This window comes from Capricornis sumatraensis, chromosome 3 (assembly GCF_032405125.1).
Source record: "Capricornis sumatraensis isolate serow.1 chromosome 3, serow.2, whole genome shotgun sequence".
Classification (NCBI taxonomy): Eukaryota; Metazoa; Chordata; class Mammalia; order Artiodactyla; family Bovidae; genus Capricornis; species Capricornis sumatraensis.
In genome coordinates this window covers 167155593-167183492 of record NC_091071.1, presented here as the reverse complement: position 1 = coordinate 167183492, position 27900 = coordinate 167155593, and the positions used below count along the sequence as shown (strand labels likewise).

Genomic DNA, 27900 nt, shown 5'->3' with positions numbered 1-27900 from the left:
TGGACTGAAAGAACAGTTTGTGTGTGTGTGTGTGTGTGTGTGTGTGTGTGTGTGTGTGTTGGAGGTGATGAAGGCTGACTTTCCACCCCTGGCCACACACCATATTTTAGGAACCACATGAGCCAAAGAGAAGCGTGTTGCTGCTTTATTAAAACTTCTTCCCCATCACACAAAGCAGTGGCACAAGGGGTGTTGGTGGGGAGCCCCTTGCACAGCCCTCTCCCTCTGCACCCCCCTTACAGACCCCAGAGAACCTGCTTCTGTGGCCTTCTCTCCACCTTTGGATCTGTGCCCTCAGAAATCCTGGCCCCCAGGGGCAGACAGAAGAGGTGGTACAGGTACCAAAGCCTTCCCTATGGCCCCACCAACATAAGCCCCCAGGGCTGGGTCTGTGCCCACAAAGGGTTTGCCTGTTTTGACTGAACTAACCTGTGGATTTAGTCCAACAAATGCATTTGCCTGATTTCAGGGCTGAATTTCTGCTTGACCCAAGTGTCAGGCAGAGCTGGGTGGCCTACAGCTAACTGGCGGTGTACAGGCTGCAGGATGGGCTGATAGTGCGTTCCTAGAGATGACCGCAGCTGAGGACACCCGTTTCCCAGGACCCATGGCTATGTGACCACACTAGCCGTGAGTGACTGGTTGTTGAGGATGACAACTCTTTAGCAAACCTATTGTGTGTCTGTAGGGGCTGTTTGATGATTAAAACAACTGCTACTTCCCGTTTTGGCAAATGCCTGACTGCGTTTTCATTTGAATGAATAATTATTCAGGACTCACAAGGACTGAATTGACCACAGCAGGCAGTTGGGTTATTGGACTAGATTGAACTGAATGGTTTGGGGGCTAATTTGAGGGTTTTTTTTATTATTGAATGTCATCACTAAATTAACTGAGGGTTGGCTGACTTAATCATTGTTTAAGCAACTATTGGAAGAAACTGGACATATGTATTTGGTGGGGAGGACCAACTGATGATTACTTGACTGAACTGCTCTGTGAATTGACAACTATTTACAAATCAGTGCAATGGAATTTGTTGTTTGACCACATTATTTTCACTGAACTGACAAGCTTGTTTTTGATTAGTCAGCCCCTTAGTAAAACTGGTCAAGTTGAGGAGTTACATAACCAAACTCACTGACTTTAGAAAGAGCAGTCATGTAGACCAATGTCAGAGCTGATCGAAAGAAGCCAAGGGCTGTTGGACTGAATTTTCGAGACCCAAGGAATCATCCAGCCTAAAAGGGGTGACCCATTGTGAGCATCTCCCAGGCCCCACAGGAAAAGCAGGCCAGCGAGGGGGACACAAGCGGACAGTCCTGAAGTCAGCCAGGTGGTTCACCCAGGCCACGGGGGCCACCAAAGCAAAGAAGCGGATTGCAAGGCAGCTCCGCCCCTGCCAGCACCAGGGCTGGGGCCTGGCGAGCCTCACACCTCTGAGTACGGGGGTGGTGCTGGGCCCCCCTCCGGAACCTTGTATGGCAGAGACACGGCTTCCTCATAAGATGGCAGGACCACCTGGGAGAGACAGAGAGATGAGGCCTGAGAATTGGACCACGATCCCACCCCGGGGTCAAGGGGCTTCAACCCCCACCTCTGACAAGATGATGAAAATGATGATGAGGATGACAACTAGCATGCTTTGGGTACTAACTGTGTGCTGGGCATTACACGAACAAGACAGGTGCAGACAGACTTGTTTCTGCCTGTTCAGCATCTAGCCCCCTTATTCTGAGAACAGTCCACCGTTTTCCCTGGGAAAACATTCTCAGTCCATGTGCTTTCAGAACTGATCATCCTTCTGACCTAAGGGAGTGGATATGAGACCTGCAGTGGTCACTCAAAGTAGAATTTCATCCTTCCTGGCAATCCATCATTGGTTTGGGGATAGGCCTGTAACCCAGGCTGGCCCAACCAGACATGCTCCTGGAATGTCTTTCTTTTTGTTGGGGTTACTTAGAGGGTGGGATGTCAGTCTAGGGCTATTGGCAGCTATTTTGTCACCATGCAGATAGGGATGTCTAAAAATGAAATCATCACTGAACATCAGGTCTCAGCTGTACCTGAACCAGACCTACACTGGACTTTCAAGTTCTATAAGCTAAAAAATTCCCTATTTTTTTTTTAAACATAAGTAAGATTGAGTTGGGTTTCTGACACAAGCAACCCAAAAAAAGTCTTAACCAATACAATCCCCATTTTACAGATGAGGAAAGTGAGCCTCCAATAACTTAAACCAGCTGCAATTTTGCATCATTTCTCCAATCAGCTGCTTCTTAGTGCACTTCACCCTTCTTCCTGGAAGATCCCTTCCCCTTTCTCAGCTAAGTTGTACCAACTGACAGTCTAAGATTTGGTCAAATGCCACCTCCTCCAGGAAGCCTTCCCTGAAACCCCAGATGAGGCTAGGTGCCTCCTCTGTGCTCCCATTGCCCCTGTGATTCTCTGCAAGTTATCACTGAATCTCCACGTCTAGGTTCACTCTGGACTATGCTCTCCTCCAGGACAGGGTGGCATCTTAATTTTCTCTACATCCCAAGGGTTGGATGTGAGGCCAAGAAAGAGTAAGAGGCAGAAGATGTTTAGTGTGTGAATGAATGAATTGAATCCTAGACAATCCGAGTGGAAAGGGATCTGCACACTTCTTCTGGTCCAGCTCTCGTCTTACCAGTGGAGAGACTGAGACCAAGCAAGGCAGAGAGACCTGCCCTCAGTGATACAGTGGGTGGCAGACCTGGGGCCTGGCTGCCCAGCAGGCTCACCTTCTGTAGCATCTTGGAGCCACTCCTCTCCTCAGCCGAGTTCGTGCACTTCATCAGTCTGTAGCATCTCCACACACACTTGAACATGTAGACCTGGAAAAAAGGCCCAGGTCAAGCTGTGCTTCGTGATCCCCTTCTCACCACCCCAGCAGGCCTGGGACAGACGCTAGGTGCTTCCTGTGGAGCCCCAGTTCATCCCCAAAGCCATATTCAACTGCTGCTGCTCAGATGCCCCTTCTGGCAGGAGGGGGCCTCACCTGCCAGTCTCAGCTATCCAAGGTGCTTCCCTCTTCATTGCCCCACAGACTCAGCACAGGGAGGAGGTTTCTGGAGGCTTCTGGGCTACCCTCCAGCCACTCTGGCAACACTTCTGCAGATCCTGATTCTTCACTCCGGGGACAGGAAACTCACCACCTCCTAAGGTGGCACCACCCCTCTTGAGACAAAGCTAACAGCCAAAAAAGTTTTCTACAAAATCGCTTATGATATGTTGATTTTTTTTAAAGCAAATTACCAAACTGTACACAGTAGTGTTTTATGTTTATCGACGCATAAAAATTATATGTACAGATGTATATATCTGTCAGATGACATGAGCAATAGTTTTCTCTTAGCAATTGATGTAAGAATTGGGGAGACGTTTTCCAGGGTGGGGAGTGAGGTCCCCAGGGTGCATTCAAGGAACAAGAGCCAGTAAGGCTCTCTCTGCCCCTAAACTGCCTTCTAAGGAAGAAGAGCGGGTCCTGGTGTCTGGGATGTCCGCTGCCTCATGGAGTCCTATGATGGAGACTTAGAGGGAGAAGAAATAAATAAGATGAGCCATGAAAAAATGAAGTATGAAGGGCCAGGGCAAAGCAAGCAGGTGGAGGGTGGTCACTGAGGCAGAGTTGGGCAGACCTAAGATGTGTTAATACGTCTCCATATTAACAGAGAACAGACCCCCCACTCCCACTGGATGAAAATAATAGGAGAGGGCTGAGGGGATGGAGTTCTGTTTGGACAGTTTTTCTCTAGCAGCGTGTATGATGTGAACCCCTACTTGGGTCCCCGCCAGCCTTCAGAAATATTCTCACTGAGCATGACTAATGCACTTGTGATAGCTCAGTCCTTTGAGGAAGGGTTAAAAGGAGTGAAGCTGTTTCCAGTTTGGCATTAAGTGAAAGCAGAGACTGCTCAGGGCCTCAGATGAAAGGAGGCAGTGATGTCTGGTAACACCACCCATAAAAAAACGGGGGGGGCAGAAATGCACCCAGATATCCGAGGTGCTACTCTCTGAGAGGCGGTGGATTGTGGGCTGATCATCTTCTCTCTGTTCATCGGTAGTTTCTAAATTTCTACAGCGATCATATGTTACTTTCACAATCAGAAAAGAACGCTTTTAAAAGCCCTTCCTTCTCTTGAATCGACATCAGCCTCCCTGTGGCTTCCGGCCACAGGTCCCCTCTGTGGCCTCTAGAATCCCCATGAGAGTCCTTCGGGTACTTGGAGACAGTGATCACATCCCCCTTGAGTCATTTCTTTCTCAAGCTGAACTGCCCCGGTTTCACTGACTCCCTAAGACGGCAGAGTTTCCTTGCCCCTTCACCTTCCTGTTGTGCTGCTATTAACACATTATTGACCAGAGACGTATTAATATATCTTTCGTTACTCAAATGTTACTAACCATTGCAGGCAGGTTCTTTACCATTGAGCCACCAGGGAACCCCGTCACTGACCAGAGATGTATCAATCAATATGTTTTTAGAGACTGGTACAATTAACACACTCTTGTCTGTCACCATATCTCTTAAGAACTGGAACTCTGTCCTCCGGGCCTGACTGTTCCTGAGAAAAATAAAACCAATCTCCTTCCTCTTTCTCATCAGTTCAGTTCAGTCCCTCAGTCGTGTCCAATTCTTTGCGACATGAATCGCAACACACCAGGCCTCCCTGTCCATCTCCAACTCCCGGAGTTCACTCAGACTCACGTCCATTGAGTCTGTGATGCTATCCAGCCATCTCATCCTTGGTCGTCCCCTTCTCCTCCTGCCCCCAATCCCTCCCAGCATCAGAGTCTTTTCCAGTGAGTCAACTCTTCGCATGAGGTGGCCAAAGTACTGGAGTTTCAGCTTTAGCATCATTCCTTCCAAAGAAATCCCAGGGCTGATCTCCTTCACAATGGACTGGTTGGATCTCCTTGCAGTCCAAGGGACTCTCAAGAGTCTTCTCCAACACCACAGTTCAAAAGCATCAATTCTTCGGCACTCAGGCTTCTTCACAGTCCAACTCTCACATCCATACATGACCACAGGAAAAACCATAGCCTTGACTAGACAGATCTTAGTCGGCAAAGTAATGTCTCTGCTTTTCAATATGCTATCTAGGTTGGTCATAACTTTTCTTCCAAGGTGTAAGCATCTTTTAATTTCATGGCTGCAGTCATGAAATTAAAAGTCTTTCTCATCACCAAACCTCTAATAGTATGACCTCAGGACCTGTCTACATTTTGGTGCCTGAATCACATAAAACTGTTGATACGGGCAACGCAAGACACAGGATGTACATTTCACAGGTGAGATCCAAGACCCAGAGAGAACTGACTTGAAAACCAACCGTATAGCTACAGAGGGGAAAGCTGGGATTCAAATCCAGGTCTTTCTGAATCTAATTCCGGACAGAATAGCTCCTCTTTCCCCTAAATCAGGGTTTCTCTGAGTCACACACTAAGTCCCTGAAAAACACAGGTGGGTCTTCACAGCCCACTTACTCTAAACTGGGGGTCCCTGAGGATCCCATGTGGGGTCAGAGGAGCTGGTGTGGGGAGTGCTGGAGTTTGGAGCCCACAGCAGGGAAGGCAGACATGGCAGACACGCTTCCCTGCCTCCTAACAGGAGGCCCTGGAGCAGCACAACCCCATCACCCCTTCCTGAGCCGTGGGGCGAGGACCACTCACCTTCAGGATGAGGACAGTGATGAAGGCAATGGAGAAGATGATCATCACCTTGATGAACTGGTTATGAGTCATACCATCCTGGCTGGGGAGGTAATTCTGTAACAGATTTGGGGGCCATTTCAGTGCCTCTGCCCTAAGGAACTCTAACAGGAATAAAAGCCAGCTCTCCACACACATAGGAATACATTATCTCAGATGACCCTTGCAAGGGCCCTGGGAGGCCGGTGCTAGCCCTATCTGGCAGGGGAGCAAACCCAGAGAGGCAAATGCAGCTGATGCTCATCCAGATGACCCTTATCTGGCTGGTACCCCCCGTTGTCCCCATCATGTCCTTCTCTGGAGGGTAGTCTTGGCTGACAGATCCACCTAATCCTGAAACACCTGGGGGACATGTCCCCTCCCCTAGGGGCAGCTTACAGCAGCACTGGTTGATGGAAGGTCCTGCTCTGGGGGGACAATATGCAAATTGTGCAAATATGCAAATATGTGCACACATCCTTTGACACTCCGCCCTCGAGTGTGAGCTAGACTTAGAGACTCACTTCTCACAGACAATAGGATGTGCCAGAGGTAAGTGTGACCTGGGAGACCCCATGGCTGTTTCCTCCTTGCTCTCACTCGGCTGCTCACTGGGGGCAAGCTGGCAGCCACGACATGAGGATGCTCAAGCAGCCGTCTCAAAGGCTCACATAGTTGGAAACCAAGGCAAAGAGCCCACAGCCGTGCCAGTAAGCCAGCCTGGGAGGGCATCCTCCAGATTTAGAAAAGCCCTTGGCGGCCACAGTCACATGCCCTCGAGGCAACCTCAAGAGAGACCCTGAATCTGAACAACCCAGCTAAGCCACTCCCAAATTTGCGATCCTCAGAAACTACTCAGATATCAATTGCTTATTGTTTTAAGTCGCTAGGTTTGCGGATCATTTGTTAGAGAGCAATGAGAAACTCTCACCATCTCTGCACAGCAGTTCACACTGTGGGGCACCCTCTGGGATCCCGCAGGGCTATTCCTAAAGCCAATATCTGCCTGACTTCTTCCTTTTGTCTAACCTGCTTCCCTGGCTCCTTTCAGATTTCTTCCTGAGAACTCTCCTTCAGGAAATCACTCGCACAAGAATCTCCCCACCTAGCTCCACTTTCAGAGAACCCAGCCTAAGCACCGAGGCACAGAGAGGGGAAGCAACTTGCTCAAGGCCACACCATCAGTGACAGCAGCGAGCCCTCAGCTCAGACTCACCATGTGGTTCATGGACTTGAAGTTGAGATAGGTGGGCACCTCCATGTAGGAGCTGCAGAGGGTCAGGATGCTCAGGCAGAAGTCCAGCAGCTGCAGGGTCATCAGTGGGACCTTGGAGGGGCTCTTTGGGGGAAGAAGACAGACCAGCAATTCAGCCCCAACCCAAAAGCCTGGGTACCGTGGGGCACACAGTGGACCCTCAGTTTGAGAGACTGCCAGCCAGAAATATCAACACCTCTCTGGTCCATGATGCCCAGAAAGAAACGGAAGCTCGTTCCTCAGACATTGCCACCATGGGCTGGTGCAGACCCAGGACAAGGACCAGGGTGTCCTGACTCCCAGCCCAGGGTCATCTGCAGTATAGCTTGTCAGTCTCCTCAAAGGCCACAGTCAGGAGAAGTGTGAAAGCAACTCTGCAAAGCTGAGTCAGTGATTGGCACCAGGTGTCATGGACATCCCCACCAAAGATGCTAGCCATCTTTCCCTTCCTTTCTTCAACGTGGTTGAGGGACAAAACAGGAGCTCGGGGCAGAAATGGGGCGTCCCCTTTCCTATGGTATAAATTCACCTTTGTTCCATGCTTACCACATGATGCGCGCCCTGTGCACGCATTCCCCAATTAATACTTCGACGTATGGCTGAGACATGATCTCAGACACATTTTACAGGAAGAAATGCAGGGTGATTTGAAGGGGCTCAGGGACTTGCTCAACCTCACCAACTAGAAAGAGGCCTTGTGGGCTCCCACCCTCACCAGCCTAAGCTCCTCTGTCTCCCCTGCTAGAGGTTGGGAGGCACGGGACAGGGACACCGGACATACTCACCACCCGCCTGCTGCTCCGGGAGGCGAACTTGAGGTAGGCAGGCAGTTCGATGTAAGAGCCCAGCAGGGTGAGCAGGCACAGGAGGAAGTCCATGATTTGCAGAGACAGGAAGGGCAGCAGGTACTTCTCCCGGTTCTGAAAGGCAAGTCCAGCATGGTTGGGGTCCCTTGCACAAGCTGTCTTCTGCAGCCTGAGGGTCTCCGGCACCCCATGGCCTGAAGCTCCCTTCCCTCCCTGAGAACCTGATGCTCTCTTAAATCATCTGTGCAGCTCGGCTGAGGTCACCCCATGGGGATCCACATGCCTTTCTCTGAGCGAGGGTCTAGACATGGGGAGAAGGCAAGACCCAGGCCCTGAGGGTAAGCAGTCTCAGTGTCCTGGGAGACAGCAGGAACACCAGGAGCGGTCCTCATCTACAGAGATAAGTGCTTGGGGCTCTAGGACCCAGGTCTGCCTCAACTCGCTCTTAAGAACCCAAGAAGGAAAGACTTTGTGTCCATTTGACAGATGAAAAGGAATCTGAGAAGACTTGCTAGAAGAGGAGTCACTGGGACTAGAGCTGGAAAGAAGCAGGGAGGGAAGGGGTGGTCATTGGAGGCAGCAGGGCTGGCAGGAGCTAAGGCCCGAAGGTGGGAAAAAGAAAGCTTGTGCTGTTCTAGCAATGGATCTGACCTCTGGGTAGCGTGCCTCCCAGGATGTTCAGTTACAGTGAGAGGGCCTGGGAGGTTGAGGCTGACATCCCTCTCCTTCAACTGAAAGCAAGTGACCACTGTGACAAGTATTAATTCATAGGAACCCACAGCTAGGGACAAAATCAGAGAAAAGGTGGTTTCGTGGTTTCTCATGTGGTTATCCAAAATTGCTCAGGAGGCAGCCGAATCAGCCCAGGCTAAAGCTCAGAGGCTTCAGGGACGATCGGATCCATTTTCTTAGCTGGACCATTTGTGTCTCTGCATGACCCCCCAGGAACCACCAGGAACCAAGGCGAAAACCCTCCCTGGGATGCAGGGCTTCTGAGAGAGTGATCTTAGCTAGGGAGTGAACAGTGGTGTTTGGAGCAAGGTGGAGACATTCCAAACCAGCACGAAATCACCGCCCCACCCTGCTGGCCCTGGGATGCCCGGCCCACTGTCTGCCCAGGAAGGATTCTCTTTCCGGGGCCCACTCCCATGACTGTATGACCTGGGCCCTGGCTTCCTGCCCACTCCTGGGGGTGCCAAGGGACAGACAGGTTCCTCTTTGCAGGAGGCTGAGCCACAGCCCGTCTCTCTCATCTGCTAGCTGGGTGGCACTGAGCTAGACGCAGCTACACCCTCCTCTCTGCTTGGGCTCCTCTCACTGATTACAGAATCCACTGCTTTCCTCCCCTCTACCTAGGCCTCAAAATGCCCCTTCCTTTTCTCTCTACCAAATTCCTTGCCACCATCTGCAATTCAAAAGGATGTGGTTTGGCAGCTAGTTCAGCCTAAGTGTCAGTGATGGGTGGCGGCCACAGCTGGCTGAGCACACCCCTGCCTGTGGCGGACAGATTTTCATAGGAAACCGGGGCCTCCAGACCAAGGGGTCTGGCGTGGAAAAAGGCGGGAGGTTTCCAAAAGCTAAGTTTGAAGGTCTCAGGGTGCAAGTTGGATCTCCACCAAATACCTGCCTCCCACCTCTCAGCATCCAGGGCTGCTGACGTAGCTGGTGTGAATAGAAGAGGGCAGGAGGGCAGCGAGGGTTCCATGCCCACCCCCCAGGTCCCAACTCCCCTGCCCCTCCCCAATCAGGCCCTCACCTTGACCACGCCAACCAGCAGGCTCAAGCTGATGATGAAGAGCATGGTGATAAGCAGGAAGCTGGAGACCAGTTCGGCTGAAAGGCAAAGAGAGAGGTGAGGGGCCCAGAAGTGCCCCCTGGGGAGGCATTCCAGGTTCCAAGGGCCACACTCTGGGAACCTCTGGTGTGGGCACTATGCCAATGAGCAAGAAAGCCCAGGCCCCGCCCTCCTGCAGTTCTCAGTCTTGAGAAGCTACCAAGTTGCAAACAGAACATTTCAGGTAACAAAGACAGTGTAAGAAAGGGAGCAGGGTGGCAGGGCCCTGGGAAGGCCTCTAAGGAGGTGGCCCGTGAGCCAGGAGGCCAGGCAGGGACCCCGAGACAGGGCCCAGCTCAGTGTGGTGGCTGCAGCAGGGGGAGGGTAGTGTGGTGGGAGCAGAAAGAGATGAGAGGTGAGACCAGAGAGGGGGCTGGAGCCCACGGTGAGGAGCAGAGTGATGGGCGCCTGTCTGGGCTAAGCAGGGGAGAGTCCTGCTGCCACTGCCACTGGTCCAGCCTAGAAAGGCTGGTTAGGATTGCAAAGTGGGTCAGTTGCTCAGTCATGGCCGACTCTTTGCAACCCCATGGACTGTAGCCCACCAGTCTCCTCTGTCCATGGGATTCTCCAGGCAAGAATACTGGGGTGGGTTGCCATTCCCTTTCTCCAGGGGATCTTCCTGAGCCAGGGATCGAACCCGGGTCTCCCGCACCATAGGCAGATTCTTTACTGTCTGAGCCACCTAGCACCCTCCTGTTTGCTCTCACACCGGGAGACTTTGTACAGACACGTGGGAATTTCTCCACTTGCAGACGTCAGAAAGGACGAGTGGCAAGGCCTCAACTCCAGCTGCCCTACCCCTGGCCGGTGCCCCTCCCCACCCTTTGGCTTCCCCTGGACCTACCGATCCTGAGGTAGCCCGTCTTCGAGAACTTGCAGGAGGACTTGCCGTGGGCCACCTCCACTGAGTGCTCAATGAACAGCAACACACTCATGATCTGGGGGCAGAACAGAGCATCCGTGAGCCAGGGTCCCCACAGTCCCACCACCAACCGCTTCCACCCCAAGAGTGTGCAGTCAGGGCCTGTAAGGAGAGGTCCTGGAGGAGGTGGAATGCCGGGCAGTGGGGCATCCTGGATACAGTGTGGCCTAGACAGAGAGACAGCTCAAGCTCTTAACCCTCCTTCTCCTTCCTAGCTGTGTGAGCTTGGGCAAATTATTTGACCTCTCTGTGCCTCGGTTTCCCCATCTGTAAAATAAGGATAATCCTGATAGCTACCTAAGGAGGCTAATGCAGGGAGTAAAGGAGAACATCACAGGACAGCACTTAGAACCACACCCAGTTCTTAGCAAAGCGGTAACTGTGGCTACTGAAGGTCAGGCTTGAGGAAGTGGGGGAAATGGAGGGCTCTCACCAGGGCCTGGGCCCCTGCCGTGTACCCTCTTTTAAAACGACAGGCTCTGGACATCACGGGATCTTAGTCACAGCATCTGAGCGTGACAGAAATTCAAGTTCTTGGGCTCATCAACTCAGACCTGGGAGTCTCTGATCTATGAATCCCAGTCCTCCTGGCTTTTCAACCCTCATATGCAAATGGAGATAATACTAATATTCGTCTCATAAGGTTGTAGTGGGGCCAGGTGGCATGATTCATTTAAAGTACCTGACAAATAATAAGCACAGTCTGTGCTATTACTGTTGTTGTTATTATTCTCTCTGAATTATAAAAGACGCTTGCTCCTTGGAAAAAAAGTTATGACCAGTCTAGACAGCATATTAAAAAGCAGAGACATTACTTTGCCAACAAAAGTCCATTTAGTCAAAGCTATGGTTTTTCCAATGGTCATGTATGGATGTGAGAGTTGGACTGTGAAGAAAGCTGAGCACCAAAGAATTGATGCTTTCGAACTGTGGTGTTGGAGAAGACTCTTGAGAGTCCCCTGGACAGAAAGGAGATCCAACCAGTCCATCCTAAAGGAAATCAGTACTGAGTATTCATTGGAAGGACTGATGCTGAAGCTGAAACTCCAATACTTTGGCCACCTAATGGGAAGAGCTGACTCATTGGAAAAGATCCTGATGCTGGGAAAAACTGAAGGCAGGAGGAAAAGGGGATAACAGAGGATGAGATGGTTGGATGGCATCACCGCCTCGATGGACATGAGTTTGAGTCAGCTCCAGGAGTTGGTGATGGACAGGAAGGCCTGGCGTGCTGCAGTCCATGGGGACGCAGAGTTGGACCCAACTGAGCGACTGAACTGAACTGAGGAAAGGACTGTGTCTCTCTTGCTCACTGCTCTAGCTGCTATAGATGAATGAACAGATGGATGGATGGATGAACGGATAAACCCTATTCCCTCATGGGACCCTTGCTAAGAATGACAGAGAAGGGGCAAACCTGATGGACATGACCATTGTTGTGGTCCTGGCAAAAGCTGTGGTTCAGCCACAAAGCTGCAGTTTCAAAGGCCCTTAGAGGTCACCTTATCCCTGCCCTCCATCTTCTAAGGCAGAGATCCTGTACCATGCAGCCTCTACTTGAATGCTTCCAACCACAGCGAACTTAATCTTCATTGAGTTCATGTCCTTACAGCAAGCCTTCTCCCCATCATACACACACACTTCTCCAGTGCCATCTGACCACACTGTGAAAAAGACTGTCTCCTCCCTTGCAGTGGATGGCCTACCTCTATTAATATGGCCTGAGTTTGCATGGGCTTTCTAGGCGGCCCTGCACTAGTAACTGATGCTCAGCTGACAAACAACTAGACACTCACCATCTGTTTCCCCCCGGCTGACTTGTGATGGGTTTTTGTTTTTTTTTAGCGCAGACATAGGTTTCAATTTGTCTTCCTGCCATATTACATCCTGTTCAGGGGGCCAGAAAGGGACAGCAAAGAAGACTGCTGTGGAGCTGCACTCCAGAGTCAGGCAGAGATGGATACAAATCCAGGTCATTACGTGACCTTGAGCAAGTCACTTTACCTCTCCGAACTCCCTCACCTGGAAACTGGCAAGCACTGGATTTAATGGGAAGTAAACTGGACTGTATTTGCAAAGCACTGAGCTTCAAGCCCTGCAGTGGGTTCTCAGCAAGTATAAGCTGCTTTTGGCTGGTGTGAGTTGACATGGGCCCCCTCTACCTGGTGAAAAAGGCTTTGTTTCACCAGAAGGGTGGAAAGCACCTCACAGCAGAAGGCAGATGTGGTGGGGGCTGTGGCTGATACCCACAGGAAGCAGCTCGGAGAGAGAAAGGCTGCTTCCTCACCTCCTGAAGACTGGAGTTCCAGCCCCTCTTACCCCAGTTTCCCCTGTAATGAGGGAGAGAGAAAGGGAGGCAAGTGACGGCTCAGTTGAGGACAGAACAGGGCACCCTGGAAGATGGTAAGCTCTGGGGTTCCCTGGGATGTGCGAGCAGAGCACAGACGACTCGCCACAGCCGGGCTGAGAAACGCATGAGTATCTATCAGCCGTGATACAGGAAGCCCTTTGAAGTCCCAAGAGTCCAGGATTGTCTGAGTCTAGGACGAAACTCAGAATCAGACAGTCTTGACATCTAGCTGCTAGAAAGAGTCTGTCCACTTCTTTTGTAAACTCCCTCTGCTCATTTTCTAAGCTCAGAGAGGTTAGGTGGCTGGACCAAGGACACACAGCAAGTTGGGGACAAAGAGGAGCCTGGAGTCCCAGTGTCCCAGGGCTGTCCTGATGCCTTCCCACACACCCCAATCCCAAGTCAACTCGGAGCCTTGCTTTTCCTGACTCCAGAGAGCTCAGATACTCCGACCATGTACCCGTGTCAATAAAACCCTTTGCACACACTATCCTCTGTTGCTTGATTTCCAAATTATACCCATGTGCCGCCGTCCTGGTTTAGAGTGAACATCATAAAACCTACACACAACATACCCAGAAATGAATAAAGAACATGATTGAAAATTTTAGAAATTTTAATATTGTCATTCTGAGGCCCCAGCGGTTACCTTGGGTATCACCCCACTTTGGAAACCGGTGCCAACCCACAAACCATTCCCGAGATTCTCAATTCTGGCCCTAACACTCTCCCACAGCCCTGCTGCCACGTCAGCAATCCTGCCACTAGCGTCCTAACTACCCCTCTTCAACCACCCCCTCTTGAATATCCTGGGATCCCAGGAAGGAGAGTGAAGAGGGGAGACATTTATGCAGCCTGATTCCATGCTTGGTTCACCACTCACACCATCCCTGTGATCCTCCCAAATCCAGCAAAGGGCCTGGTCGTAATGGTCCCACCTCCATTTCACAGATGGGAAAAGTGAGGCTCAAAGAGGTCCGGTAACTTGTCCAAGGCCTATCAGCTGATCATTTGTAGGACCCCAGGCCAATGGGCGCTGAATCTGATTCTCTTCCCCTGTCCAGTGTCCTCCCAGCATCTCCCCACCTCCTGGCTCTGCCTGAGGTCTGCCCTCCTCCGCTCCCATGTGAGAGCCCAGCAGAGCCAGCAGGGCCCCTCCTCCCCTTCCCTCTGCCGCCTCCTCCGCCTCCCACAGCTTGTGCTAGAAGCAGCAGCAGACACTAGAAGCATTTCCACTTTTGTAAAAAACCACCTGTGCTTAAAACCAAGCTCCTCCTTTACCCAGTTTTACCTTCTCACCCGACCATCCTGTAGGAGAGTGATAACCCTGTCCCCATTTGCCAGATAAGAACCTGGAGGCTCACAGAGGCAGGAACCAACCCCAGAGCAACCTCAGTCTGACTCAGACCCTCGGCTGGCCTGTGACCATCAATGGAAGACACCAGTCCCTGATCCAGGAGGAAGATAGGCACCTCAGTTCTGTAGGAGATGAAGTGGAGAGGAACTGACATTCCCTGAGCACCTACTCTGTGCTCAGACCTGTATCCACAGGCTTGCACCACCATCTCCCAAAACCCTGCAAGAAAGTCAACATCTTCCCCGTGTTAGAGATGAGGAATGGAGACCCAGAGAGGAAAATTCACGTGCCCTGAGTCACGTGGCCTGGCTGGTATATGAACCCTGTTGCCTGGGCTCCCAGAGTCCAGGCTCCACTCCAGGCTGAGTGGTTGATTTGGGGCCCAGCCCTGGTCTCACCAACCATCCACCCACCCTCCCCAGGCCACTGACCCCACGTCCACAGCTCAAGGGACAACAGCTGGGGTAGAAGAGGCCTCTCCCACTATCTGACGGCTAGATAACCCTGGCCAAGTCCTGGCTCCTCCCTGATCACAGTTTATCCCCTCCAGTCAATGAAGAGAGTCACCCCCATTCTCACGGGAATGACTGAACTCCTGCCACCCATGGCATGTCACACCCAGGCTGCCCAGCGTCTCCCACCCCGGAACGTACCCCACTCATCAGAAAGTCCTCACTGCTCCACCCAAGTCCCCAACCAAGAGCTGTTTGTAGTTTCAGAAAGTACCTGACTTACCTATAGCATAAGCTGGGAGAGGCCAGGAAACCCCGAGAGTCCAGACTACCCAGGCCACCTGGCCCTCCCTTTCCCCTCATCTCCCTCCTCCCACCAGAGCAGAGCTGTCCTCTCCCTGAGTCTGAGCGCCCGCCTGGGCCGTGATTCATGCCCTCCTGGGACAGGAATGGGGCTCCTCTCCTCCCACAGTGCCCAGGCACACGGCATTCACTTGCGCACCTGTTCTCCCCTCACAGCATCTTTGGTCAGTCACAGCTAAGAGCCAGGGTGCTGGACTCAAGTGACCCTGCCCCAACCCCGGCTCCGTGCCCTTGAGCAAGCTCCTAACCTCTCTGATCCTCAGTCCCCTCCTCTGGGAAATGGGAAAATAACTGGACCGGCCTGGCAGGGCTGCTATCCGTCAAACGGCCCTCCAGCCCTGAGCCTGGCATACAGCAAGTGCCCCATCAGTACACACTGTTGGGCAGGTATACACCTGCTCCCTTGTTTGTTCATCCAGTAAACACTCTCTGAGCACCCACCACCTCCCAGCCCTGTCTGGAAAAGTCACTGACCCTGGCCTGCAGGTGCCACAGTCCCCAGGGGAACCCAGCAGGTGACCAGAGTGTTCAGAGCCACATCATGGGACATGCAGGAGGCTGAGAGTCCCTGACAAGGGACTGATCGTAGCTGTCTGGAAGGCCCCGGGAAGGTTTCACAAACAGGAAAAAGCTTGATCATGGCTTTGAAGGAGAAGTAGTTTTCCAGCAGAGAGGAGAGAAAAGCATTCCCGGAAGAGACCTGGAGCGCGGCAGGACAGATCCAGGGAAACTCGGGGACGGGAATGACCCTTCCCTGAGAGAGGGGATGTCACCCATGGGCACGTGGAGCCCAAGGAGATGCAGTGGCCAGCCCAAGGCCACACAGCAAACAGACTGCAGAGTCAGAATCAGCTTGAGTCCTCCGGACACCGCACTCAGGCGCGGGCTCTGTGGCCGCGCGAGTTCTGACCACGCTCAGCCGCCCACTGCCGCCTTCGCTCTCCATTCCTCTTTCTCACCTCTTCCCTCGCCTTCTCCCTGGTTTCAGTTCCCACTTTCATCCCCACCCCAGCTCTTCTTTCTCAAAAACAAACACACAACTTCCCTAAGCCGTGTGATGGGGGAAGTGGCCAGGAGGCCAGGAGAATTTCTGCTTGTTTTCCTGGCGGTTTTGAGGAGCAAACCAACAGCCTGAGCTAAAATAAAAGGGCAGCTGAAGGAAAGGTACACAGCTCAAAACAGCCTGGAGTTAAAACTCCCCTCCAGGTCCTCCCCAACATTCTATGCAAAACAAAGAACTCTCTCGCAGGAAGAAAAAAAATGGACATTAAGGTTGATTACCCCCAGCTCCCAGCCAGTCCCAGCCTCTGGCTGATCTCCCAGCCTCTGGCCCATCGCCGTTTAAGAGAGAACTAGTCTGAACAACCCTGGAGAAGAACAGGCCCCGTTAAGACAGTAGCTTTCCACATACATGCCTATATATACTTAGCCCTTTGCTTGGGTAAGTGCAGCAGCTCGCTAATCTGCTGCCCCTTCTCGCTGCATTAAAGGTGATCTGTTTCTGTACAGTGCCCGTCTCCTTCTTTTTCCGAACCTCGCCTTCTCTAACTCCCTTAACCTACCGCTGTAGGAGGAGAGGAGGCGGCCAGGGGGGCAGGGGTATGGGAGCACCACTGAACATGGCCGGGGCCATAACGGCGGTGATGCCGCAGCTGAGTGGAGTAGACACGGGGTCAGGTGGGCTTGACAATGGTGCGGGAGCTGGGAGGCGGGGACTGGCTGGCCCTGCGGCTGGCTTATGATCCTATGGGCAGTGATGATAGAGGCGACGGTGGAGGTGGCCAGCTGGTGGTGATGGAGGGAGCCACAGGCCTGCTGGGAATTGTAATTAATAACTACAAAGACTGTCAGGCCATGCTGTTGCTGCTGATGTCCACGGCACTCCTGACAGCATGACGTGATGATGGTGGTGACGAAGATCACGGCGATGGTGCTGATGACACCAGATCCCCTGACTCTGGGGATCAAGCACCATTTCCCAGTCAAGAATGAGGGCCCCGCTTCTCAGACCTCCTGAGGGGGCTTAGGACCCACCCTTTCACAAGCGTGCAGGCAGAGACCTATCCTCTGAGCTTCCGGGGGTAAAACTGACAGAGCGATCTAACACTCAGTGAGCATCTGCTATGTGACAGCCGGTGCCGGGGCCATTTCCTGTCTGTTAACTCCACTGACTCCTCCTCACAGGTCTGTGAGGTCAGAGCTGACCCGCTTCCAGCCGAGGAGAACGGGGCCTGTGGGTGCCTCAGCCCAGGTTGCACAAGGAGTCAGGCCCCGGCTTGTCCTCCGCCCTCGCCAACAGAGATGGAGCGGTTCGCACAATGGGAAACCGGTCCCAAGCGCACAGTTCTTCCAGCCTTCCAGGGCTGCTCCAACCTGACCCCGGGTCCTCCGTCTCTGGGGGCCAAGGAGCTCATGGACTCCTGCCTGTTCAGGCTGTCATTATTGTTATCTGTCTCCTTCCCATCATCATCATCCTCATCGCCCCTCCCTGAAGCTCACTCCCCTCCACCTCACCCACCCACCCTGTTTTCCCTGGGGGTGGGAGGGGGGACCCCCTGGGGCTGTCTGGTCAGAGGATGGGAGAAAAGAACCAGATGCATCAGCGTGGGGAGGAAGCTTCCCCCCCCCAACCCCACCCCACACTTCCTGTCTCAGCTTATCAGGGGCAACTGGGTGGGGGCCATTCCCCCTCCCGCCTCTGCCAGCGCGATCTCCCCAGACACCTCCCCAGCCGGCCTAGATACCATCACGGGGCGCCTTCCCAGAACCACGGCTCAGCAGCTGCCCCATCCAGGCCCCCTCACTTCCCTGGGAGCCCAGCTGCACCGGCCTCCCTCCCATCCCTGCCCCCTCCTCCTATTAACCGCCCCTCCTTCGCCCCACCTGGCCCCTCGACTCCTCTGCGCCGGTTTCCTGGTTTCCTCATCTGTAAAACAGAGAGAAGGCCCCACCCACTAGCGGGGCTGCTGTGCAGAGCAGATGAGGTTGACAGACGTCTGCTACCAAAGACTTATCTTCAGAAAGATCAAGTGACTGTGCCTGGGGCGGACACCAAGCCGCAGGTCCCTGTGGCCATTGTAAGGGCCCCACGCTGGAAACAACCCCAGTGTCTTCCCCCTCCCTACAAGAGGCAAACATAACTCTGATATATTCATGCAGTGAAATAGTAAACAGCAAGGGGAAAACAAAGCGGATACACACAGTCATGCAGAAAAAGGTCACAAACACAGTGTTGAGAGAAAAGAAGCGCCCGTGATGTGTAAACTCATCCCCAGGTGCTTCTAGAACTACAAGGGTTGAAAGAAGTCAGTGAGGGCCACATAGTGACGAGCCCCACCAGAGGCCCTTGGGGGCTGGTCCCGTCCTGTTTCTCAGTGTGGAGGTTACCTGGATGTTGCTCCCTGAAAAAGGTCATCAAGACATGCACTTATAGAAATTATGCATCAATAAAAGGTTTGCAAAAGTAAAATACAGTTGAGATTGGCAGCCGCCTACTCCATGTCAGTTCCCTCTATTGGTGGCTCAGACGGTAAAACGTCTGCCTACAGTGCGGGAGACCGGGGTTCAATCCCTGGGTTGGGAAGATCTCCTGGAGAAGGAAACAGCAACTCACTCCAGTATTCTTGCCTGGAGAATCCCATGGTTGGAGCAACCTGATAGGCCACAGTCCATGGGGTGGCAAAGAGTAGGACACGACTGAGCGACTTCAATTTCACTTTCACTTTCACTTACTCCATGTCAGGCCCTGGGGATGATGAAGATGAATCAGGCAGGGCCAACCCTGGCCTTCAGGCCTCCAGGCCAGACCACAGGACCCCCAGGACCCCCACAGGGGGAGGTGGGAGCCACCCTGAGATAGGGGGAAACGCTGAGAACTCAGGGTCTAGGAGTCAGGGCTCCAGGAAGGCTTCTGAGAGGTGGTGAGAATTAACGCTTTCCCCCAAAGGGCAGTGGGAAGGGTCTTCCAGGCAGAGGGAACAGCAAAAGCAGAAAAGGATGAGGTGTGTTTAGGAAACTGCAAGAAGCTTCTCTTGGGGAACTGCGACTTGGGCTCAGCACATGCCGGGCACACAGGAGGCCCCCAGAAAATGGCAGCAGCTGCTGGGTGGCTGGGCTGGTGGAGGGATGCAGAAGATGCTAAGGGGACATGTGGTTTTCCAGGGATGTGACTGCGAGGTTGGCAGAAAAGGGAGAAAGAACACTCCAGGGAAAAAAGGAACAGCTCACGGGAGCTGGCAGAGAACATGGTTGGGATTGCACGCCCCATGGTTCATTACCCCGCAGGGGAAAGTGGAAAGTGCCAGCACGGGAGCAGCTCGCTCTGGGCCCACGTCCGGGAAAACCAGTGTATCAACCTCTGAGCCCCGTCCCTTGCCTGTGCTTCAAGTGTGAAGGCCCAGCAAGGCCTGTCCTCTGCCCTCTGCCCTTTGACCTTTCAGACCTGCCCCTGTGAAAGAAGACAGGAGGGCAAGCCTTCCCCTGAAGGAAGAGGCACTGAAGGTGAGCTTTCTGACCCGGTGAATCCCAGGGGGTCTCTGCTATTCTTGGAGGATGGGGGGGGTGGGCATCCTTTATGGGCACCCATTTGGGGGCTCAGAATGAACCTCCAAGCTGAGTCCACGCTCCCATCCCCCTTCACTTTCTGAACACCCCCAAACTATTCCCACAAAGCATCGATTCCTTATTTACCTTCAGGGCAAACGCCCCCACTGTGATAATAGGTGTTACTATGACTGGAGCATTTAGGAGAGATCAGTTCCCTCTCCTTTTACAGGTGAAATAGAGACTGCATCTTTGCACAGGGGCTCTGTGTTTCTAAGAACAACGCTCCGCGGATACTACTGTTGAATCCAACTCCATGGCTACCAAGAAGCCTGCCCTTCCCCCGCCACGGTCTGGAGCAGTAGCAGCAAAGCCTGGGCCTCGAGCAGGACTCTTGGGCTCTTGTTCTGGATCTACCCCGGGCTGCAAAGTCGCTTGGCCTGTGCAAGCCTCAATTTCCTCTTTTGTCAAATTTCTTCTCCAGGGGTAGCTCCCATTTGTGGGGCACTCGCTGGGTCTCCCACTTGGTCCCCTTTGAGTCTCTGACGATGCCGGTCATGGTTATTGGCCCCCAGTTGACGAGGGAGAAAACTGAAGCTCGGAGAAGGAGAGGGACCCACTGGGCCTGCAGCAGGGCTGAGGTCTGCAAGGCGGGGAGCCAGCACCTCCGCTGTGCAAGCTCCCTGCTCAGCTTCCTGCCTCATTAAAGGCTCTGTGCCCCCGGTGGTGTGGGGTCCCCTGGGAGGCCAATGCAGGCCTCAGATAGAAGTCCTGGTTCTGAGCCACTGCCCTGGGCTCAAAATAAAAGCCTCCCTTCCGGTTGGGGGGGTGCGGCGGGGCTCTGGACTAGGGTGCTGACCGAGAACCTTGGCCCACCCAGGCCCTGCCCTCCAGCCATAGGGCCAGGTCTGAGTGAGGCCCCAGCCCCTATACCAGGGAGAACCCTCCCCGGGGCTGGTATGGCTCTCTGACAACAGTGGGTCCCTCCAGCCAAGGTGACCCTCAATGGATGGAACCACCATTCACCACCTTCCATTCCCAGAAGCTCTTTCTTTCTCTTTCCTTGGGCTTGAGAACCAGGAAGTGGGGATCGGACGAGGCTCAGTCTGGGGTCTGGCCCTCCAGGCCCACCTCACACAGATGACTGGCCACCATCACTCAGCCCACCAGGCCTGGGGTAGCAAGAAGAGCCCAACTAACTTTGCTCCCCAGAAGGCCCTGTCTGCCACCCCACACTGGCCCCAGTTGGTCCAGGGGGCCCCTTGAAGGCCTCTGACATTTTATAAGCTAGAAGGCAAGGTGCGCACCCTGGAGATGGGGAGCACAACTGAGTTCCCACCAGGGCACTTTGGCCATGGCTCTGGAGAGGGGCCATGATTCCCACCCTACCCCCGCTGGCCTCCCCCACCATTCAGGCAGCATACAGAGCAAGTTCTTTCTGCCCCGCATGGGGCCACTGGGCGTGAAGGCAGAGGTTTTAACAGATGGACCTAACAGTTAGGACCTATTTTTAGACTCTAAACAGATGAGCTCTAGAAAGGGGAGTGGCCTCTGGTCACATCCCACAGCCCACACTGGGCTCTTGCCTGGCAGCCCCCGTCTCTTGTAGGGCCACATCAGCTCAATATTTCAAAACCATCACCCTTGAGACAGGGACCCATTTAACAGATAGGAAGCTGAGGCCCAGACAGCAAAGGCAACTGCCTGCTCAGTCACATTGTCAGTGAGTGGTGGAGACAAGTCCACAATCTTTTCAGGCCCCAAAGTGGAGCAGAGAGAGAGGAGGCACTGCAGTTCTCAGGAGGACAAACAGGAGGGCTTCCTAGAGGAGGAAGCTTCCCATGAGCAGGACCATGAAGAAGAAACGAACGCTGGGTGAGAGAAGGGCCTCTCAGACAGACGGACCACCCCCGGGCCATGGACCAGGTAAGGAGTTCATCTGTGCACCCGTGGGCTCATCCCACACACCTGTGTGCTGGTAGCCGAGGTCTGGAGCAAGCCCCTCCCCTACATCCCTGTGTGACCTGGAGCAAGTCAGGGACCCTCTGGAGCCTGTTCACTCCTCTACGAAATGAGAGAACTAGGGCAAGCAGAGATCCATGAAAGAAGCCGGAGGTTTGTTTCATTCTTACCCCTGCTGACCTCAGCAACCTCCCCTACCACACCTCATAAACATCGCTCCCTCCATCCCAGCTCCATGAGCTTCTCAGTACTTCCAAAGCTTCACCTGCTGCCCCCTCGGCCAGCATGCCCTTTTTTTCCTCTACATTCTCAAGCAAAGTCCTGCTCTTGCTTAGCACTCAGGCCTCCTCCCAAAGGCCTTTCCTGAATCCCCAGCCTCCACCTAGTGCGTGCTCAGTGGAGTCCAACTTTTACTCCAACTCCATGGACTGTAGCCCGCCAGGCTCTTCTATCCAAAGGATTTTCCAGGCAAGAATACTGGAGTGGGTTGCCATTTCCTCCTCTGGGGGATTTTCCTGATTCAGGGATCGAATCCATGTCTCTTGTGTGACTCAGGGATCAAACTCATGTCTCCTGTGTCTCCTGCCTTACAGGCAGAATTTTTTTACCACTGAGCAACCAGAGAAACCCATAGCTTCTACACCAGGGCTGAGCTAAGGCAGCTCGTCTGTGCCCCCATCTGAGCCAGCACTGTTATCCTTCAGCACCATTATCACAAATTTTCCTTGGTAGGTTGGAACCCCTAGAGGACAGAGGCCATGAAAGAGTCAGGCACGTGTGCTGGCCTGGTGCAGGGCACGGAAAAAAAAGACATGTTGAGAGCGGATCCACATTGACAAGAGGGTCCTTCAAGTAATAGAGACTGAGTGCTTCATTAGCAGTGCCTCAGACATGGAGCCTGCTGCCAGCAGACCTGTAAGTCAAGCAGAATACTGGTGGAAAAGCAGTCTCTTTACAGTGGAGAAACACAACAGACAGGACCTCAGCCAGGTGACCAAGGTCAACATCAACAGTGGTAAGTCACGTGCAAGCATATACCCTCAATGTGCAGTGTGGAGAAGGGCACTTCACCTCTGCGATCTCCTTCCCAAAACACGTTGTCCAAGTCTAACCAGGAGAAAACCACCAGACAAGTCCCATGTGATGAATATCTGACAAAATGCATGACTAATATTTCTCAAAACTGTCAAGGTCATCAAAAATGAGGAAAACCTGGAAAACGATCACAGCCAAGGGAAACCTAAGGAGGTGTGGTGACTGTATACAACGTGGGATCCTGGAAGAGAAAAAGGATCTTAGGGAAAAGCTGAAGAAATCTGGGTAAAGTATGGGCTGAAAAGACTATCACAGCCAAGGGAAACCTAAGGAGGTGTGGTGACTGTATACAGCGTGGGATCCTGGAAGAGAAAAAGGATCTTAGGGGAAAGCTGAAGAAATCTGAGTAAAGTATTGGCTGGCGGCTAATAATAGTATATCAGTACTGACTCATCAACTGTGACAAATGCGTCATGTTAATATAAGATGCTGTCAATCAGGGAGCCCAGAAAGCGGGTATACAGGAACTCTGTTCACAGTTCTCCTATAAATCCAAAACTGTTCTAAAATAAAATATTTATTTTAAAAATGTAATACATGCTCATTGTAGCAAATACTGAGAATACAGAAAAGTAGGAAAAAAAAAAAAACAAACAAACAGAGCTTTCACAACCTGTAACCCAGAGACAAGCCAAGGCCAGCACCAGCCTCATTTCCTCCTGGGCTTGTTTCGGTGAATCCTCTCCCTACGGGGCTGCAATCACCGTGGGTGGAAGCTTTTTATCAGACAGTGAATTTCTAATGGAACTCCAGGCACCTTGGGAGGGAGATATTTCTGGGCAAAAGTGTCTTCTGAGGTCCTTATCTCCTGCCATTAACTTGAGACAGACATGCTTTGGGCTGCCAGATAAACCAGAACCAAAGAGACCAATTTACGAAAGTTCTCTGACTCCTCTAGGGGTGCCACTTTGGGTCAAAAATCATTTGTGACCCAGGGAATCCTCTGCACAAACCCAGGGAAGTGGGGAAGAAGGTCCTCCGGCCGTTGGACGTGGAGGTCCTGCAGTAATAACGCCCCGATGACTCAATAAACGGTGGCACTGTCTCAGGATGCCAAGAGCCCGATTTAACCCTCCCTAGAGGGGCCCAGTCCACGAATAGCTCTCCGTGTGCAGGGCTGTCACCCACGAATGGCTCCAGATGACACCAGTCTAGGTGATCAATACATCTGGAGGGCAGCTTCTACTTTTCTATCCAGATGTTCAAGCCCCTGACAGTACACCTGCTACGTGACTGCCAGGCCACAGAGAAAGGCCTGGCCTTTCTGGGAAGGAGCAAGACCTCTCACAGAGATGGCAGGAGGACCATCCCCCACTGGAGTCAATCAAGCATCCCAGCCCAGAGAAGACTGCCCGAGCCAGCTTCCAGACTTTTCTTCCGTTCTCCTGCCTTCTGCTCTAGGACATCCCATGGCTCCCCATGACCCACATGAAAGATGGTGGTTCTCAGCTGGGTGTGACTTCACGCCCAGGGTACATTCAGAGTGTCTGGAGATATTCTGGGTCATCACAGCTGGTGGGGAGTTATTAGTATCTTGTAAATAAAGGCCAGGGGATGCTGCTAAACATCTGACAGTATACTGTTCACTCTCCACAACAAAGAATGCACCAGCCCCAAATATCAATAGTGCCCTGTCATGAAGGCCCAACCTCTAGCTTATCAATCCAACCCCCTCCCACCTCCTACTCCCCAACCTAAAGCCTCCAGCTGGTCTGTGTAGGGTCCCAAGCACAAGCCACAGTCCTCAGCCTCCACAGCTTTGCACACTTATCCATCCCAGATCCACCCTCCCCATAACCAAACTACACGTCTGCCAGTGGCACTCCTCCAAGAAGACTTCCTGATCACCCGCGCACACATTCTCCAGCTCTGTGGGCAGAGGCTGATGTCATATCACTGTGTACAGGTGAGGATCTCGGATGGCATGAGCAGAAGGAAACCTCAAGTCACAAAGTCAGGGGTTTGCGAGGCAGACTCTGGGCCCTGCAGCCTGCAAGTAGATTTGACTCGGCCTGCCCAGGGATTTCTTTTTTTTCCTCAAATCAGTCACCAACATGGAGACAGCAGAAGTTGTGACATAAAAGCCCGTGTTTCCTGTTTCTCCAAGTGCCACAAGAGCGGCTGCTGGGGCCCACATAGCAACAATCGGCGGAAACGGAGAGCAGCTGCCGGAACAGATGCAGAATAGTCTTCCCAGGTCACAGCAAGGGCCGCGTGCCCCAGGGTGCTCACTTACAGGAGCTTCCTGGCCCTGGACGCATCGGCAATTGAGCCAGTCCACACCTCTCATCCATCATCTTGTAAAGGAAAAATTGAGCCCCAAGCAAGCAGCCTGTCCAAGGTTGCATGGCTGGTTAGCGGCAGAGCAAGGGTAGAGACCCAGTGGCCTGCTTCCCACGGGGACATCCCTTCTTAGGACACTGTGTTTCCAAGAACATGATACAATCTCAGAGCTTGAAGAGGCCCTAAGGACTTGGTCTGGGGACAGTCAAGAGCCTTTCACTTCTCTCAGAATCACTCTCACATTGGCAGGAGCCTGACAGAGCAACCTCTGAGCTCCGCCCAAAACCAGTGTTTTGGGGATCTGACCACTTGACTTATGGGTGTGCCGGCCTCAGGCTCTGTGTCTGAGGCCCTGCTAATAATAACTTCAACTACGAATTGATGCGTTTGAACTGTGGTGTTGGAGAAGACTCTTGAGAGTCCCTTGGACTGCAAGGAGATCCAACCAGTCCATTCTGAAGGAGATCAGCCCTGGGATTTCTTTGGAAGGAATGATGCTAAAGCTGAAGCTCCAGTACTTTGGCCACCTCATGTGAAGAGTTGACTCATTGGAAAAGACTCTGATGCTGGGAGGGATTGGGGGCAGGAGGAGAAGGGGATGACAGAGGATGAGATGGCTGGATGGCATCACTGACTCGATCGACATGAGTCTGAGTGAACTCCGGGAGTTGGAGATGGACAGGGAGGCCTGGCATGCTGCGAATCATGGGGTCGCAAAGAGTCGGACATGACTGAGCGACTGAACTGAACTGAACCTGTCAGGTAATAGTTCCCACTACGTGCCTCGTAGATATTTATACCCTTGATCCTTGCAACAACCCCATTAGAGAGGTATTATTATTCTCAAGCTCATTTTTTTTTAGAAGGAACAGACATTCGTAGAGGTTAAGTAAGTGGCCCAAGGCTGCACAGCTAGGAAGTGATGAGGCCAGGACTGGCACACCAGAGTCCGGATCCAGAGACTGTGCTGAACCCTGAGCGGCACCAGCGCTCTGAAGGTTGGGCTCTGGCCACAGCCCTGCCGGCTCTGCCTGCGACAGGAAGCAGATGCAACCAGGTCTGAACAGTTTATAGCAGCCCGCCACAGCATTGCCGGATTTAGGCTAATTTTAAGGAAGCCCTTCCAGGCTCATAAAAGAACTGTTAACCACAGGCCCTGAGTCACCCTGGGAGGGAGGGTGAGCTGGCTCTGGTGAGCTGCGTGTGTCTCAGAGCTGTGGGCTGGGGGGATGGGTCTGGACAGGGCCCAAAAAGAGAACCCCAACCTTCAGCCACTTAGACAGAGGGGGAGCCTCTGGCCCCCGGGGGCTATGACTTGCCCAGAGTCAGTCACTCTGAGTTTATAAGAGACAAGACTCAACACCCAGCTGTGTGCACCAGCCTCCAAAGGGGTACCGGGGGCCCGTTCCTCCTCAACTGGCCCAAGTCTCCAGGTCCAGGCCAGTCACCCTGCTCATATGCAAGCCAAACCAAGAGGACTCAGGCCCCTCTGTCCCCTCTGGAAGCACAAAAGGGAGATTCTTCCCGCTTCCCATCCCTTCCAGTGGCCCAGGCCCCAGGGAGAGTCGGCACAGCTGTGCCTGTGACCTGACCCCATTTCCTGACAACACTCCTGGCTCACGTTCCTCCTGAGATTCCGGGTTTCTAAAGCACTTTCACATCTGGAGCTGTTTGCTCCTGAATGAGCTTGTGGAGCTGAAGGCCCCATTTCACAGAGGCAGAAACTGAGCCTCAGAGAGAATGGGAGCTATATTCGCTTAGAACAAGGACCCCCTCCTTCCACTCCTGCCACTGCCGCAGAGCTCCACCCGCCCCCAAACCTCACCCCCGGCAGGCACTTTGGACAGAGAGGGACCCCAAGGCCCAGAGCATGGAAAGGACAGACCGGGGTTCTCCGAAGAGGTGGTGAGCAACGATCCTCCCATTCAAGGGGGTTCAGTAGAGGGGGGGTGGGGCTCTCTCCCTCTGTCTCACACACACACAGGGCCCGGGCCTCCAGCACACTCACCACGTGGTAGATGGCCAGGGCGGTGGTAGCGATGCGCACACTGAAGCAGCAGCAGGTCTGGCGGATGGCGGCCGCGCGGGGGGCCATGATGTTGCCTCCCCTCCTCCGAGGCACTGACGGGGAAGGAACTAGGAGCCTGGAGCAGGGGCAGAAAAGGGGAAGCTGCCGGCTGCCCTCCTCACTTCCTTCCTGCCCCTCAGACAGGCAGGGGTGTGGGCGTCACAGCTGGGGCGGGGCGGCAGGGGAAGGGCCCCGGCCTGCCTCGAGTAGGACAGCGGGGTGCCGCTGCCACTCCGGGCTTCCCTTACATCTCCGCTGCCTGCTGTTTGCCAGGGCTCAGGGCTGGGTTTTAAGCAGTTTCACTCACAAAACCCCGCTGACAGGATGCTCACCACCATCCTTGGATGCAGGTACTCTTATCAACCCCATTTCCGGACAGAAGTTAGACCCTCAGAGAGGTCAAGGCATCCACCCAAAGTCACGCAGCAGTTAGTGCCGGTGGCAGGACTCACACCCAGGTCTGCTCAGCTACAAAAACGGCTACTGCTTAGTGTCCCCTGCCTTGTTTACTGTTTCCTAAGCATGGTCCTGGATCCACGCCTTTAATCCTCTAAAGTGAAGTTGCTCAGTTGTGTCTAACTCTTTGCGACCCAATGGACCTTAGCCAACCAGGCTTCTCTGTCCGTGGGATTTTCCAGGCAAGAATACCAGAGTGGGTTGCCATTTCCTTCTCCAGGGGATCTTCCCAACCCAGGGATCAAACCTGGGTCTCCTGCATTGCAGGCAGACGCTTTACCCTCTGAGCCATCAGGGAGGCTAACCACTCCTCTAATCTTCTCCTCAGCCCTTTCAGGGAGGTACTATTATCCTTACTTTACAGATGAAGAAACTGAGGCACAGAGAGGGGAAGTGATTTGCCTGAGGTTACACATTTTACCCGTGGAGGAATGGAGATT

General features: G+C 53.2%; 1 protein-coding gene across 1 annotated transcript; it reads right to left on the bottom strand.

Annotated features, from left to right (window-relative positions):
• Nucleotides 1-153: 153 nt before the first annotated feature.
• On the bottom strand, nucleotides 154-27098 carry LAPTM5 (lysosomal protein transmembrane 5). The gene is made up of 8 exons (XM_068968113.1): nucleotides 26945-27098; nucleotides 10455-10548; nucleotides 9533-9609; nucleotides 7756-7890; nucleotides 6932-7054; nucleotides 5698-5793; nucleotides 2766-2858; nucleotides 154-1521 (listed from the first exon to the last, which is right to left on the bottom strand). The coding sequence occupies exons 1-8, from the start codon at nucleotides 27029-27031 to the stop codon at nucleotides 1432-1434; spliced, it is 795 nt and encodes a 264-aa protein (XP_068824214.1). The 5' UTR covers nucleotides 27032-27098; the 3' UTR covers nucleotides 154-1431.
• Between the last annotated feature and the right edge of the window lie 802 nt (nucleotides 27099-27900).